The following is a 13,349-nucleotide window of genomic DNA, read 5'->3' as shown; positions in this document are numbered from 1 at the left end:
CCTCCTAAAAAGTAAGGGGAAATGTGTGTGCGTCTTAAGGAGAAAGGGCTACGGATGGCTCTTGTGTTTTGCTCCCTCGCTTCCCACAGGTATTTGGTTGGCCAGTGAGAACAGGACCAGCAGGCTGTTGTTCCGTTCCTTTCTGAATTTCAGGTGGTCCATGATTCCCTAACACCCCCCCACACACATAATCACAATGTTCCCTTTTTTGTTGTTTGCAGCCAGTCCCGGGGAGGCTCGCTCTTCCCCTTCCCCACCACCCAGCCCCTCGGAGCAAGAGAAGAGCCCCTCTGAGCCACTGAGCCTTGCCCTGGAAAGCAGCAAAGAAAACCAGCAGCCGGAGAGCAGGTCCGGTTCCTCGCTCAGCGGGAAGATCTGCCCCAGCAGCCAGGCGTCTGTCGGCATCCAGGAGATTGTGGCCATGTCGCCGGAGCTGGACACTTACTCCATCACCAAGAAGGTCAAGGAGGTCTTAACGGATAACAACCTCGGTAGGGGTGCTCACTCAGGGGGGCAGCCGCCGGCGGGGGGCGACGTACTCTGGGGCCACAGTTCAGCTTGTTACATGGACGGAGGCCACGAAGAGGTTTTCGCCATTGATCTAGGGCAAACAAACTACAACCCCAAGGTTTCCCTGGTCAGGAAACTCTGTTTTGAACCAGTGCACGTTTTGTAATAATAATAATAATAATAATAATAATAATAATAATAATAATAATAATAATATATTTATACCCCGCCCTCCCCAGCCAAGACCGGGCTCAGGGCGGCTAACAACCAATAATAAAAACAAGTTGATTAAAATACAATTTAAAAGATAAAGATACAATATTAAAACAATTAGGGAGCAATCTCATCATAGGAGGAGAAAAGAAAAAGGAAAGAAGGGGAGGGAATCAAACTGATTCTGAGCCAAAGGCCAGGCAGATCAACTCTGTCTTACAGACCCTGCGGAAAGGAATCAGATCCTGCAGGGTCCTGGTCTCATGAGACAGAGCGTTCCACCAGGCCAGAGCTTTGAGAAGGCCCTGGCTCTGGTTGAGGCTAATCTAACTTCCTTAGGGTCCAGGACCTCTAGGGTGCTGCTATTTATGGACCTTAATGTCCTCCATGGGGCATACCGGGAGAGGCGGTCCCTTAGGTACAAGGGTCCCGTAGGTACGAGGGCCGTGAAGGGCTTTAAAGGTCAAAACCAGCACCTTAAATCTGACCCTGTACTCCACCGGGAGCCAGTGCAGCTGGAAAAGCAGTAGTCACGATTTGCCCCCCAATGGCAGCTTCTCAGCACATTTTAGTGCCGCGGAGGTAAATCGAAGGCAGTGCGGCGAGGAAGAGCTACCAACTGGTTGGTGTGTACGTTGGGGTTTCCACTAGCTTGGAGGTGCCTGCAGCACCTCCACTGAGCCAACTAAATAATATTTGCATTGGTGTAACGTATTCCTGTCTTATGGCAGTTGCATATTTATTTATTAATGATCAGCCCTTCACCCTAAGGACCCAGATCAGGCGCTCTATGTATCCCGTGATTCTGCAGAAGCAGAGTGTCAGCTTTTGGGTTGGGGTTTTTCGTTTTGTTTTTTTAGAAAGCAAGTTTCTAGACCTTACAAATACGAAGTTTAAAAGTATGGCCAAATAAGAGTTCCAGGATTTGCTTTCCTTGTTGCTTCCAGTCAAAAGCAATCTCAGTAGAAATAACATAATTATAAGTGAAAGCATGCACAGCTTTCTAATTTACATAGGTCAGTGGTCTTCAGTGGGTTCAGACCTGAGACCCCAGCTCTGGCCCCAAAGCTTTCACATGGGACCCACTTTCAAATTTTCACTTGGTTTGTATTTGATAGTGCTAATAAAAGCACATTATTAATCCTAGAATGGCAGTTCACAGAGCAAAACGTGTAGTGCTACCAGTGCCAGATTTATGTATAAGGTAAACACTCTTGGGGGCCCCAAAAAAATTTAAAGGGGAAAAAAACTGGATGTATATTTCCAAAATATAAGATAAAAAAAACAAATAAAATAAAACCTACATACAGCAACAGTGTTTTGTGTTGTGTGGGCTCCTATGATCTAAGTAATGAGCCCCGCCTGCTAGCCTGCTCCCTAAAATATCACTGGTTTACTCATTTCTATATATAGGGTACCTACATTCTGCATAGGACGCAGGTGGCGCTGTGGGTTAAACCACAGAACCTAGGACTTGCTGATCAGAAGGTCGGTGGTTCGAATCCCCGCAATGGGGTGAGCTCCTGTTGCTCGGTCCCTGCTCCTGCCAACCTAGCAGTTCAAAAGCACGTCAAAGTGCAAGTAGATAAATAGGTACCACTCCAGCGGGAAGGTAAACGGCGTTTCCGTGTGCTGCTCTGGTTCACCAGAAGCAGCTTAGTCATGCTGGCCACATGACCCAGAAGCTGTACGCCGGCTCCCTTGTGTGCACACATCACGAGGGAGGTGTTCATTTCTCTAGAAAAAAAGCACTGGGTAGCACTCAGGGCCAGATTTAGGTTTGATGAGGCCCTAAGCTACTGAAGGTAATGGGGCCCTTTATATGTCTGTATCTTGATGCTCACAGCAAACATTCAAAACATCAAGATACAGATCATTGGAAATAAAAATATACAAAATACAGAGCATGTCAGTAAATCCAAAAATGACAAAAGTTAACAATTTAGCAGACTCTGAATGAATTCACTATTTTTAAAACAACAACAAGGCATACATAAATCCAGAGTAAAATCAGAGTTGGTCCCAGCACAAAAGACCTGGATCTCAGCCCTCTGGGTCACCCACAAACAGTTCCCCTAGCTGCAAGGACTTCTGTTGCTTCTGAGATAACAGCAGCATCGAAACAGTCCCTCGAAGGTACTATTCACTTACGTTACCTCTTTGCTGGAAACAGCCAGTGCTGCAGTTAAGTTTCTCCTCAGCGGCACACCCCAGTCTGAACTTGCAATTTCTCTCTCTCCTGCTAGGTCAGCGGCTCTTTGGAGAGAGCATCCTGGGCTTGACTCAGGGGTCCGTCTCTGACCTCCTGTCCAGGCCCAAGCCATGGCACAAGCTCAGCCTTAAAGGAAGGGAGCCCTTTGTCCGCATGCAGCTCTGGCTGAACGACCCGCACAATGTCGACAAGCTCCGGGACATGAAGAAGTTGGAGAAGAAAGGTGAGGCAGGGGAGGGCGCCCGTGCCGGAACTGCTTGCCTTCCTGGGCCGGCGTCGCAGGCAGCAGCTGTGTGACACCTGGGGAGATGGCATGATTTCCCCTTGTGGGGACCACACCTTCTCTAGGGATGCTGAGATAAAGGTTCCTGCATGCCTCCCCTTTGAATGGGTAATGCCTCCTTCACTGGACATATTTAACTCCTTCATTCGAGGTTCTTAAACAGAGGTTGTGTGAGGTGGGAGTGTGGTTGCTCGCGAAGATAACAGCCTGTCTTTACAGGATTTGTTGAGTGCAAAACTTATGTGCAGTGCAGAAATCCAAAAACCATGCCTGCCTTAATCACTAGCAGATTCCGGAAGTGCCTTCTTCCTGTTTGCCCTCCAGCATAAAAGCCCGGGAAAAAACCCTCTCCTCCATTTTTCCTTACGTGAAATTCCCTGGCCAAAGCTATGCGGCGGAAGAGGTACATCCACTTCCCTAGGAGTGGTGCTTTGGCTCCTCTCAGCCTGACTGAGCCTTGGCCTCGCCCCTCCCCCCCCCTCTTTCTCTTGTCTTCCGTGTCTCCTAAAAGCTCCCCCTTTGTGCAGCTGCTCAACAGAGGAGGAGGCTGTCTGTACGTTCCTGTCTCTCCCCCCTCCCTTGAAAGCAGACCCCTGACAGGTTGCGTGGCCGTCTATCAGGGAATCTTTAGCTGTGATTCCTGCATTGCAGGGGGTTCAACTAGATGACCCTGAGGGGCCCCTTCCAACCCTGCAATTATAAGATTCTGTGATATGCAATAAAGATGAGTGAATCCTTTCCTTCTATTTCTATCTGGGGGCGGGGTGGGGAGAGGCACTGCATATCTGGAACATCTTTCCACAAAAGCCAGTGGTGTCTGGTTTTTGCAAGGGTAAATGGAGTTTTTTCAAAGACTCCATTTGCCAGTTAGCTCCCTTCTAAGCTCAAGGGTGCCTTGTTCCTCCCCTCCAGGTCGCTGCCTGACTTCCTTTTGCAAATGGCCCATCCTTGACAACCTTGTGCCTCGATTCTATGACTGGCTTCAATCTGCACTCGGTCACCCATGTATTCTTTTATATACAGTGGTACCTCTGGTTGGGAACAGGATCCATTCCGGTGGCCCGTTCACAACGTGAGCAGAATGCAACTCACGTCTGCGCATGCGCAGGTCATGATTCACCACTTCTGCGCATGCGCATGACATCATTTTGCACGTCTGCGCATGCGCGAGCGGCGAAACCCAGAAGTAACCCTTTCCGGTACTTCCAGGTTGCCGTGGGATGCAACCTGAAAACATTCAACCTGAAGCAAACATAACATGAGGTATGACTGTATTAATAATAATAATAATAATAATAATAATAATAATAATAATAATAATAAATAATAATAATAATAATTTTATTTATATCCCGCCCTCCCCAGCCGAAGCCGGGCTCAGGGCGGCTAACAACAATAAAACAGTACAAAAATAAAATAAAACAGTGTGTGTGTGTGTGTGTGTGTGTGTGTGTGTGTATATATATATATATATATATATATATATATATATATATATATAAATAGCTCATAGATAACTTTTGAGAAACCGTTGCTTTATTTAGGGCACACATCCAGAACTTTCTGTTCCTGAATTACAAAGATCCGTTGCACCCCTAAAGCATTCTTGTGAGTTTTCTGCTCAGTGTCCTTCTTGTGCAAGAGGTTGAGTTCTGGATCATCCCCACTGTTTCAGAAGCAGAAGGTGCCTGGCTCTGGTGATGACAATTGGCTGGAGACCGCAGGAGAGGGGGAAATATCTGCTGTGCTCAGGTCCTGCGTGCGGGCTTCACACAGGCATGTGGTTGGCCACTGTGAGAACTGGTTGCTGGGCTAGATGTGCCGTTGGCCTAATCCAGCGGCCTCTTCTTATATTCTGATCTTTAAATCAGGACCATAAGAATGCCTTTTAAGGGTCCTTCCTCCCTTCCCTCTAGCCTACCTGAAGCGTCGCTATGGACTGATCAGTGCCGGCTCAGACAGCGAGTCCCCCAACACCCGCTCGGAGTGCCCCAGCCCCAGCCTCCAATCTCAAGACCTCAGCCTTCTGCAGATCAAGAAGCCAAGGGTGGTCTTGGCTCCCGAGGAGAAAGAGGCCCTGAAGAAGGCTTATCAGCTGGAGCCATACCCTTCCCAACAGACCATCGAGCTGCTGTCCTTCCAGCTTAACCTCAAGACCAACACAGTGATCAACTGGTTCCATAACTACAGGTGAAGAATCGGGCCGGATGAACTTTCAACCCCTTCCTTTCCATATTAAGGTCTCTGGCCAGGGCTGCTTTAAGTCCGGGGTGGGGGCCCGCAGGCCGAAGGGCAGCTCACAGCCCTGGCTGGAATGTGTCCTAGTTGCGTGGTTGGTGGGAGGTGTCAGTGTTTGAAAAAGAAAAGGTTCTGAACTCCTTTTTACTCCTTTGCCTAGTCCTCAGACCTTAGTTGGCACAAAAGAGTCCTTGAGAAAGAGTATTCTTGCAGAGTATTGCTGCTTTTATTCTTAAAAAGTCTTCTTCTCCAGCCACGACCGACAGCTTTTTACACACACCAAACGCAGCCAGCTTTCTACCATCCAACCAACCCACAACCCAACACTAACATTGACCACTCTATATACCGTATTTTTCGCCCTATAGGACGCACTTTTTCCCCTCCAAAAATGAAGAGGAAATGTGTGTGCGTCCTATGGGGCGAATGCAGGCTTTCGCTGAAGCCTGGAGAGCGAGAGGCCTCGGTGCGCACCGACCCCTCTCGCTCTCCAGGCTTGCGGGCAGCAGCCTGCAGCCCGAAGCATGGGATGCCCTCTGAAGGGCGCCCCGTGCTTCGCGCAGGTGTCCGCAAGCCTTGCGCGCCTGGCGGGAGTTCCCGCCGGGCTTGCAAGGCTTGCGGGTAGCAGCCTGTTCTGGGGGCTGGGGTTGGGGGAAGCTCAGGCTTCCCCCGCCCCAGCCCCGCGGCTGGGGGGGAAATAATTTTTTTTTAATTCATTTCCCCCCCAAAAAACGAGGTGTGTCCTATGGGCCGGTATACAGGTACAATTTGGTGAAAGGTTGCATGAGTCATTGTAGGCCGCTGACTCAGGCCGACTTAGTTCTTTTAGCATTAAAGAAACAGTAGAGCGAGGTGCGCATGCAAAAAAGCTCCAATTCTGACATGTAAAAGGGTCACACCCATTGGCCTGCCTAATTTTGTCTCTGGTTCCCACCCACCACTGGCACGCGGCCTCAGGAAGATTTCCTCCCCAAGAATTGCAACCCTCAGATTGATAAAAAGATTCCCCACCCAGGTGATCCATTACAGCAGTGTTCATTTGAAGGTGAGCTCCACCTCCGGGCAGTGAAAGGAACGAGGCACCGCAGTGCACTTCCGTATTGTCCACACATCTCTAATGCAGTCAGGAGGTGATCACGGAAACTGCTTAGGCGGTGTGGGCTGCTTGGTGCATTGATGGCTCTCGTGCATTGTCAAAGGGCTTTGCAGTCTTTGTCCTTACGACACTCCCAGGGAGTGAAGCCACTGTGATTCCAATAATAATAATAATAATAATAATAATAATAATAATAATAATAATACTTTTATTCTTTGTACCCCGCCCATCTGGCTGGGTTTCCCCAGCCACTCTGGGCGGCTTCCAATAAAACACTAAAATACAATAAGCTATTAAACATTAAAAGCTTCCCTAAACAGGGCTGCCTTCAGATGTCTTCTAAAAGTTTGGTAGTTATTTTTCTCTTTGACATCTGAAGGGAGGGCGTTCCACAGGGCGGGTGCCACTACCGAGAAGGCCCTCTGCCTGGTTCCCTGTAACTTGGCTTCTCACAGCGAGGGAACCGCCAGAAGGCCCTCGGAGCTGGACCTCAGTGTCCGCGCAGAACGAAAACATTAAAAAGCTGCCCTCTACAGGGCTGCCTTCAGATGTATTCCCAAGGTTGTATAATTATTTATCTCCTTGACATCTGATGGGAGGGCATCCCACAGGGTGGGTGCCACTACCGAGAAGGCCCCGTATCATTAAGGTAAGGCATTTTGACTGAGAATAGTAAGAGTGGCCCGTGCCAGAGGCGAATTTAGGGGAGTGCAAATGGTTTGCCGGCACTGAGCGCCCAGCTGAGAGGGCACCACCAGGGGCACTGCAACAATAACAAACAACGGAAGGTGAGAGGTGTGTGTGTGATGTCACACAGGGTGCCGCTGAAATTTGAAAGCCCAAAGTCCACCCCTGCCCATGCCCACAGAATGAGTCAGTGGCAAAAGTGGGTCTTGAACCCCAAAACCTTCTTAGCCTTACTGCATGGTGCTCCACCCTACGGACTATTCTGGCTCTCACTCTTCCTCGCTAAGTCCTCGAGGTCGTCTGCTGTTAGCTGCCCTGACTCCCTGGCCTTTTCCCTGGCAGGTCCCGGATGCGCCGTGAGATGCTGGTGGAAGGAGCGCAGGAAGACACAGACCCGGAGCAGAGCACGAGGCCAGCCAGGAACTCCCTCAAGGACCCTCCGCCCCAGAGCCCTGACTCCGAAGAAGAGGACAGGAAGCCCACCTTCAGAGACGCCGAGTGCCAAGGAGAAAGCGAGTCCCTGGTCCAGATCAAGGAGGAGCAGGTGGAGGACTGTGCAAACCACAGGGACTCCTGCAGCCTGGATGGGGAGATGGAGCCTCTTTCCAGGTCTAGCCTCAAAGAGGAGCCGGTGGAGGCAGCATATACAGGGAGCCCAAGCGAGGCCCACAATGTGACATGGGGCAGCGCCCCACATAACAAAACACACGTCCCTGGGGCTCCCGATTACCCCTCTTTGCATAACCCCCTGGAGTCAGACAGCAGCGAGAGGCCTCACCCGGACCCCATTAGCTTTAAATCGGCTTCCGAGTCCTCCCGGTGCAGCTTGGAGGCCTCCCTGAACTCCCCGTCCGCAGCCTCCTCTCCAGGCCTCATGGTGTCCGTCTCTCCCGTCCCGTCCTCGTCTGCCCCCATCTCCCCGTTGCCACTGAGCGCCGTGGCTGCCAAAGCGCCGAGTTCAAGTCCCGCCACGGATACAGGCTCGACGCCCCCGAATGCCAAACTGAACACAAACATCCAGCGGCGGCACGAGAAGATAGCCAACCTCAACAGCATCATCCACCGGCTGGAGAGAGCAGCCAACCGCGATGAAACCCTGGAGTGGGAATTTTGAGGAGGCTGAGTCAAAAAGAAATAAACTACCCATATTTTGTTGTCCAGATTTTAGATGCTGGTGAACAAGCTGGTGAAGCAGGGAGTCGTAGCGGAGTGTGTACAGAAATAGATCTATCTAGCTATATATATAATATACATATATCTATTTTATTAATTTCCTCGACTACTAAGGAAGAGAGATAAACCAGCTCCATTTTGTTGAACAAGAGTGGTTAAACAGCTACGCTGTAGCTCCTTTTCTTAGCTCCTGACGGGAAGATAAAACTGACCTTGTTTGTTTTAAATGTGAAAACGAAAAAAACAGACAAAAACCCACTTGGGAACACTTTTAGAAGAAAAAAACATATTAAAATAATATTTATAGACCTCTTTTAGATATTTTAATAAAAGGAAACTTTGGAATTTATTAACAGCTCAAGCTGCTTTGATATTAAAAGATAGCTATAAACTGTATCAGTTGTGTCATTAAATGTCCACTGAAAAGTCTTGTAGTTTGCCACTGGATGAGATTAAAAATAATTTAAAAATTTAAAGATATAACCCAGACTCATTGATCAAAGCCATCAAGAAGCACTATGAGACTGACCAAAATTTTGCCGAGGGGGGGAGTGGGTTCTTTTTCCTCCCCCCACCTGTCTGTAAGACACAGTGTTAGTGCGACATTTTCCAGGGACTTGTCTTATAGTCCACAAAGACTCTAAATTTGGAATCCACGATGCCATCCTGAGTCTGTTACTTAGTTCTGGTGGTATGTTTTGGAACCTGTTCGGTTGTTTTCCTTTCCCTTTTTTCTTTCTTTTTTTTGTAACATGGGGGCGGGAAGTGTTGCGTGCCGTTGTATATGTTGTAGAGATATGTTTGCAATAGCCTTCCTGAACAAGATGTAGCATGGTTTAAGAACTGACTCCTTATCCTGGGATGCTTTCCTCTAGCAAGTGACCGGCCAGAAACCAAAACCAAGGAACACGGCCAGAAACGTCATTAACGAAGCAGCAGCAGCAAACAAACAAACAAACAAACAAACAAACGGCAGCCATGCTCTTCCTCCTGCCCACTATTTTAGAAAGTAGCATCTTTTGTTTCAGAAAGGTGTGTTTGGCAGCTTGAAAAATATTGTGGTGCGTTTGGTTTTGGGCAAGGACAGACTTCAATAACGGGGACACCCCATACAAAGGTTTACATTTTTGGGGTGCATGAAAATCACTGCCTTTTTGCTTAGCTCAGTGTTTCGTTTCTGGAAGGGAGCAGCCAGCTGAGTGTCTTGCCTACAAGAGTATGGAAATATAGAGGAAATGTTGGTTCATGCTCAGTTTGTTTTCCACCCCACCCCACCCCCAATTGTCAACCCAGTCATGAGTTCCCCATGTGCCCTTATTCATTCCAAGGGAGACGGTATTTCAGGCTTAGAGGAGAAGGTCTGGGGCACATCAAAGGACTTTTAGGCTTGTGCCCAGGACTTTTGTGTTTTTAACAGACCCCACTGGAATCCCAATCAAGTCAAGAATCTCCTGTCAGATGTGGGATTCAGCTTCCTAAAATGGAACACTTCCATTTTCATTTATTTTATTTTTTTTAAGTTTCTGGTCCTCATTGCTGTGAAGAGAAGCCTGAAAGTGTATTGGCAGTGCGTACTGAAAACTCAGAAGCTGGAGTAGATGTGTGCTGAGCACAACTTCCAGTGTGTTAAGAAGATGGCGCTTTGGACCCTGACCTCGTTTCCCACAGCTGACATCCTCCATCACCAACCACAACAGTTCTCCATCCTTCCTTCCTTCCTATTTTGCCTGCACTGACCAAGAAAACGCCCTTTGAAAGCTTTATGCAAATTTGCACACACTTATTTTGCATACTAATTCCATAGCGCATAATATGCTTGTATGATGTATGGCATTATTCATTAGAGGGGATGGGACGTATTATGCAAAGTAAGTTTCTGCAAACGTGCATGTTTTTAGTCTGACCGTCAAATTCATAATTTTCTTTGGTGCAGAATTGGCAGGGAAGCAGGGCCTGGTCTCCCATAAATCGGTTGGGGCTGCAATGTAGCTTTCGTTGACACTAGATCTGGCATAGAACTCATGCTGAGAAGTAAGAAGGGCCATAGCTCAGCGGAGGAGTGCACGTGCATTGCACGAAGAAGTTTTTGGGTTCAATCCCTGGCATCCTCAGATAGGGCTGGGAATGTCCCCCCCCCCCTCTCAGATCCTGGAGAGTCAACTGCCAGTCGGTGTAGAAAGTTGTGTGGATCAAGGGTCTCACTCTGTATAATGCAGCTTCCTAGGTGGAATCTGGCCAGAGAGCGCTTAGAGGAGGATCACTGACCAATTGCCCCCCCCCCTATGTGTCTAGGTGGGACACTTGGTCAGTGAGTATATATATATATATCCCCAGAAGTGGGCAACTCTCCCCCCCAAAAAATGAAAACCCAGTCAAATGAGGACTTAAGGATGCACAGTCTATCCTAAATTGATCATGGAAAGTTGAATCAACTGGAATAGAAAAAGAGAAAGCTTAAGTAAGTTAGCCTTAGTATTTAAGGAGAGGTCAGACTTTAGGGACGCGGGTGGCGCTGTGGGTTGTACCACAGAGCCTAGGACTTGCCGATCAGAAGGTCGGCGGTTCGAATCCCTGCGACGGGGTGAGCTCCCGTTGCTCGGTCCCTGCTCCTGCCAACCTAGCAGTTCCAAAGCACGTCAAAGTGCAAGTAGATAAATAGGTACCGCTCCAGCAGGAAGGTAAACGGCAGGGGTCCCTTTACCTTTACAGACTTTACACCTCTGGGTGAGACATTTAGGGTAGACTGTGCTGCTTCTGACAGGTGTTCAAAAACACACAAAAAAAGCCATTGGAGCTGTAGGGCGAGAGCTATCCAAATGTTGGCTGCATCTGTGGCTTTCAGGAGAGCCTGGTCAGCTGTTCCGTGGCCACCTTCTCCAAGGGCAGGTTTTCTGCTTCATCTCTGCATCGGCAGTAAGAGAATGATCCAAACAAATGATGCAAGAAGGCTGCAGAATCACCTGGTGAAGGCTGGCCGGGAGACAGACTAAGCAGGCCTACGCACCTTTCCTTTCATTTGGCTACTTTGAGCTCATGTGATGTGAGGAGCTTTTCCTTCAACTATTTCCTGCTTTCATTAAATTATTTCTCGGGACACCTGCATGTCCCCCTCCCTCCAGCAGAGTCAACCTCTCAGAAACAGCTCACAGTAGTAATAAAGCAGCAGCTAAAACATTTTTACGGTTGGCAGCAAAGGAGAACATTTAAAAAAGCCAGCTTAAAACCACAACACAGGGCTCCCCATCCCACCCTGAGAGCTCTGCAAAGGAGCCACCATGACCTCTGGTGGCATCAGGGCAGGTTTTTGAGTCAATCTGTCAAGGCCCCATTCAGTAGAGTGAACAGGAAGGCGCCCAGAAGTGGCTGGGTCGGATTTCCCACATTTTGAAGTGAAGCAATACAATGGGAGTGGAGGAAATGATTGACAGCAAGACCATTAAGTCCATTAAGTTCTTGAAATAACCTAGCTGCACAACTGCCAATCACTTAACCTTAAAACCGGCGTAGATTTGTGCAGGACGAGGTGAGTCTTTGAGCTTCCCTGATCCCATGCCATGTAGGGTTTTGAAGGCTACTCAAATGGTGCTCAGAACCGGACCAGGAGAGAGTACAGCTGTTCAGAATGACTGCCTTAATAAGTTTGGATTTGAGAGCTGCTCTCCTCCCACCCCGCCTCGTTCTCAATTAACACTGGTTAATCCAGTTATTCATTCCTTAACTTGGGCTTGAAATGCTTTTGAAACAACGAGCTGCTTTTGAAAATGGAGAGGCAATGAGTAGCCTGCTGCTAAGGCTATGCATTGAGTAGGGGGTGTGCTTCTCCCAACCCCCTCTGTTTTTATCAGAATGGAAGGCATTTTTATGTACAGTGGTACCTCTGGTTATGTACTTAATTCGTTCTGGAGGTCCGTTCTTAACCTGAAACTGTTCTTAACCTGAAGCACCACTTTAGCTAATGGGGCCTCCTGCTGCCGCCGCACCGCCGGAGCACAATTTCTGTTCTCATCCTGAAGCAAAGTTCTTAACCCAAGGTACTATTTCTGGGTTAGCGGAGTCTGTAACCTGAAGCGTCTGTAAGCCGAAGTACCACTGTATTGGCCCCCATGCAGGAACCATCTGAGCAAATGCAATTTTCATGTACCGTTAACTTTTCTATCCGTTTGCACGTCAGCAGGAAACCGAAAGTGGAGTTGGATCCATTGACTTCTTTCCCCTGGCTTTAGTGGAACAGGATTTTTGAACTAAGCACTTAAGAGAGAGTCTTTCAAACCCGGAGAGAAATCCTGTTGCACTGAAAGCTGGCGGGCAGGGTCAGGTCACGTTTTCTTAGCTTCATGTACTGTACTTTAAAAAGTTTCTACAAGATTGATTGAACTTTGTTAAACATTTTAAAGAAAAAAAAAGGACCACAAGTTCTGTAAAAGAGCCACTAAAAATAATAATAATAATGAAATTGTATAACATCTTGGCTTGGCGTCTCAGTTTATTGTGTTGGTCTCCTTTTTTTGTCAACTGCTGCCCTGCTAGGTTAATGAAGTCTGTGCCCTGTGGCTTCCTGCACTAGGTGATGGGAAGAAAGGCCAAAGGAACTCAAGCAAGAGTAATTCTATGATGTCTATATCCTGCCTTTCCTCCATGGTCAGTAAAGATGGTCTTCATTTCCAGGTGGTACCCAAGCTTCTCTACTGCTCACAACAGGTTCTGACAACAGCTTTCTGTTGTGGAAGTACACTGACAATTCAGCAAAACATGTGGAGAAATAGGTCAGTGCGGCCCAACTGCTTCGTCTGTCTCTGTTGCTCAATTGCTGTTTTCCTCGTTGCTGCCTTCCACCGGGAGCTGCCCCACCTTCTGCTGAATTGGGTCACCATCAACAAACCCTGGAGAAGGTGTGGTGCAGCAAGATTGCAACTCTTTGTGCCTCGCCAGCTCACCCA

At 48.2% G+C, this 13,349-nt stretch overlaps 1 protein-coding gene across 10 annotated transcripts in view; it reads left to right on the top strand.

The window, feature by feature from the left end:
• CUX2 (cut like homeobox 2) overlaps positions 1-12,875 on the top strand; it is a 234,067-nt gene extending 221,192 nt beyond the window's left edge. For all 10 annotated transcript variants that reach the window (XM_028741293.2, XM_028741297.2, XM_028741296.2 and 7 more), the window contains 4 exons: positions 222-491; positions 2,970-3,158; positions 5,135-5,408; positions 7,582-12,875. In XM_028741293.2, coding sequence (XP_028597126.2) covers positions 222-491; positions 2,970-3,158; positions 5,135-5,408; positions 7,582-8,353 — 1,505 coding nt within the window. In that variant the 3' untranslated portion in view covers positions 8,354-12,875. The remainder of the gene's footprint in view (positions 1-221; positions 492-2,969; positions 3,159-5,134; positions 5,409-7,581) is intronic.
• Positions 12,876-13,349: the final 474 nt, after the last annotated feature.

This window comes from Podarcis muralis, chromosome 7 (assembly GCF_964188315.1).
Source record: "Podarcis muralis chromosome 7, rPodMur119.hap1.1, whole genome shotgun sequence".
NCBI classification, from domain to species: Eukaryota; Metazoa; Chordata; class Lepidosauria; order Squamata; family Lacertidae; genus Podarcis; species Podarcis muralis.
Note: the sequence above shows the minus strand (reverse complement) of the source record. Positions and strands in the feature narration are given on the sequence as shown.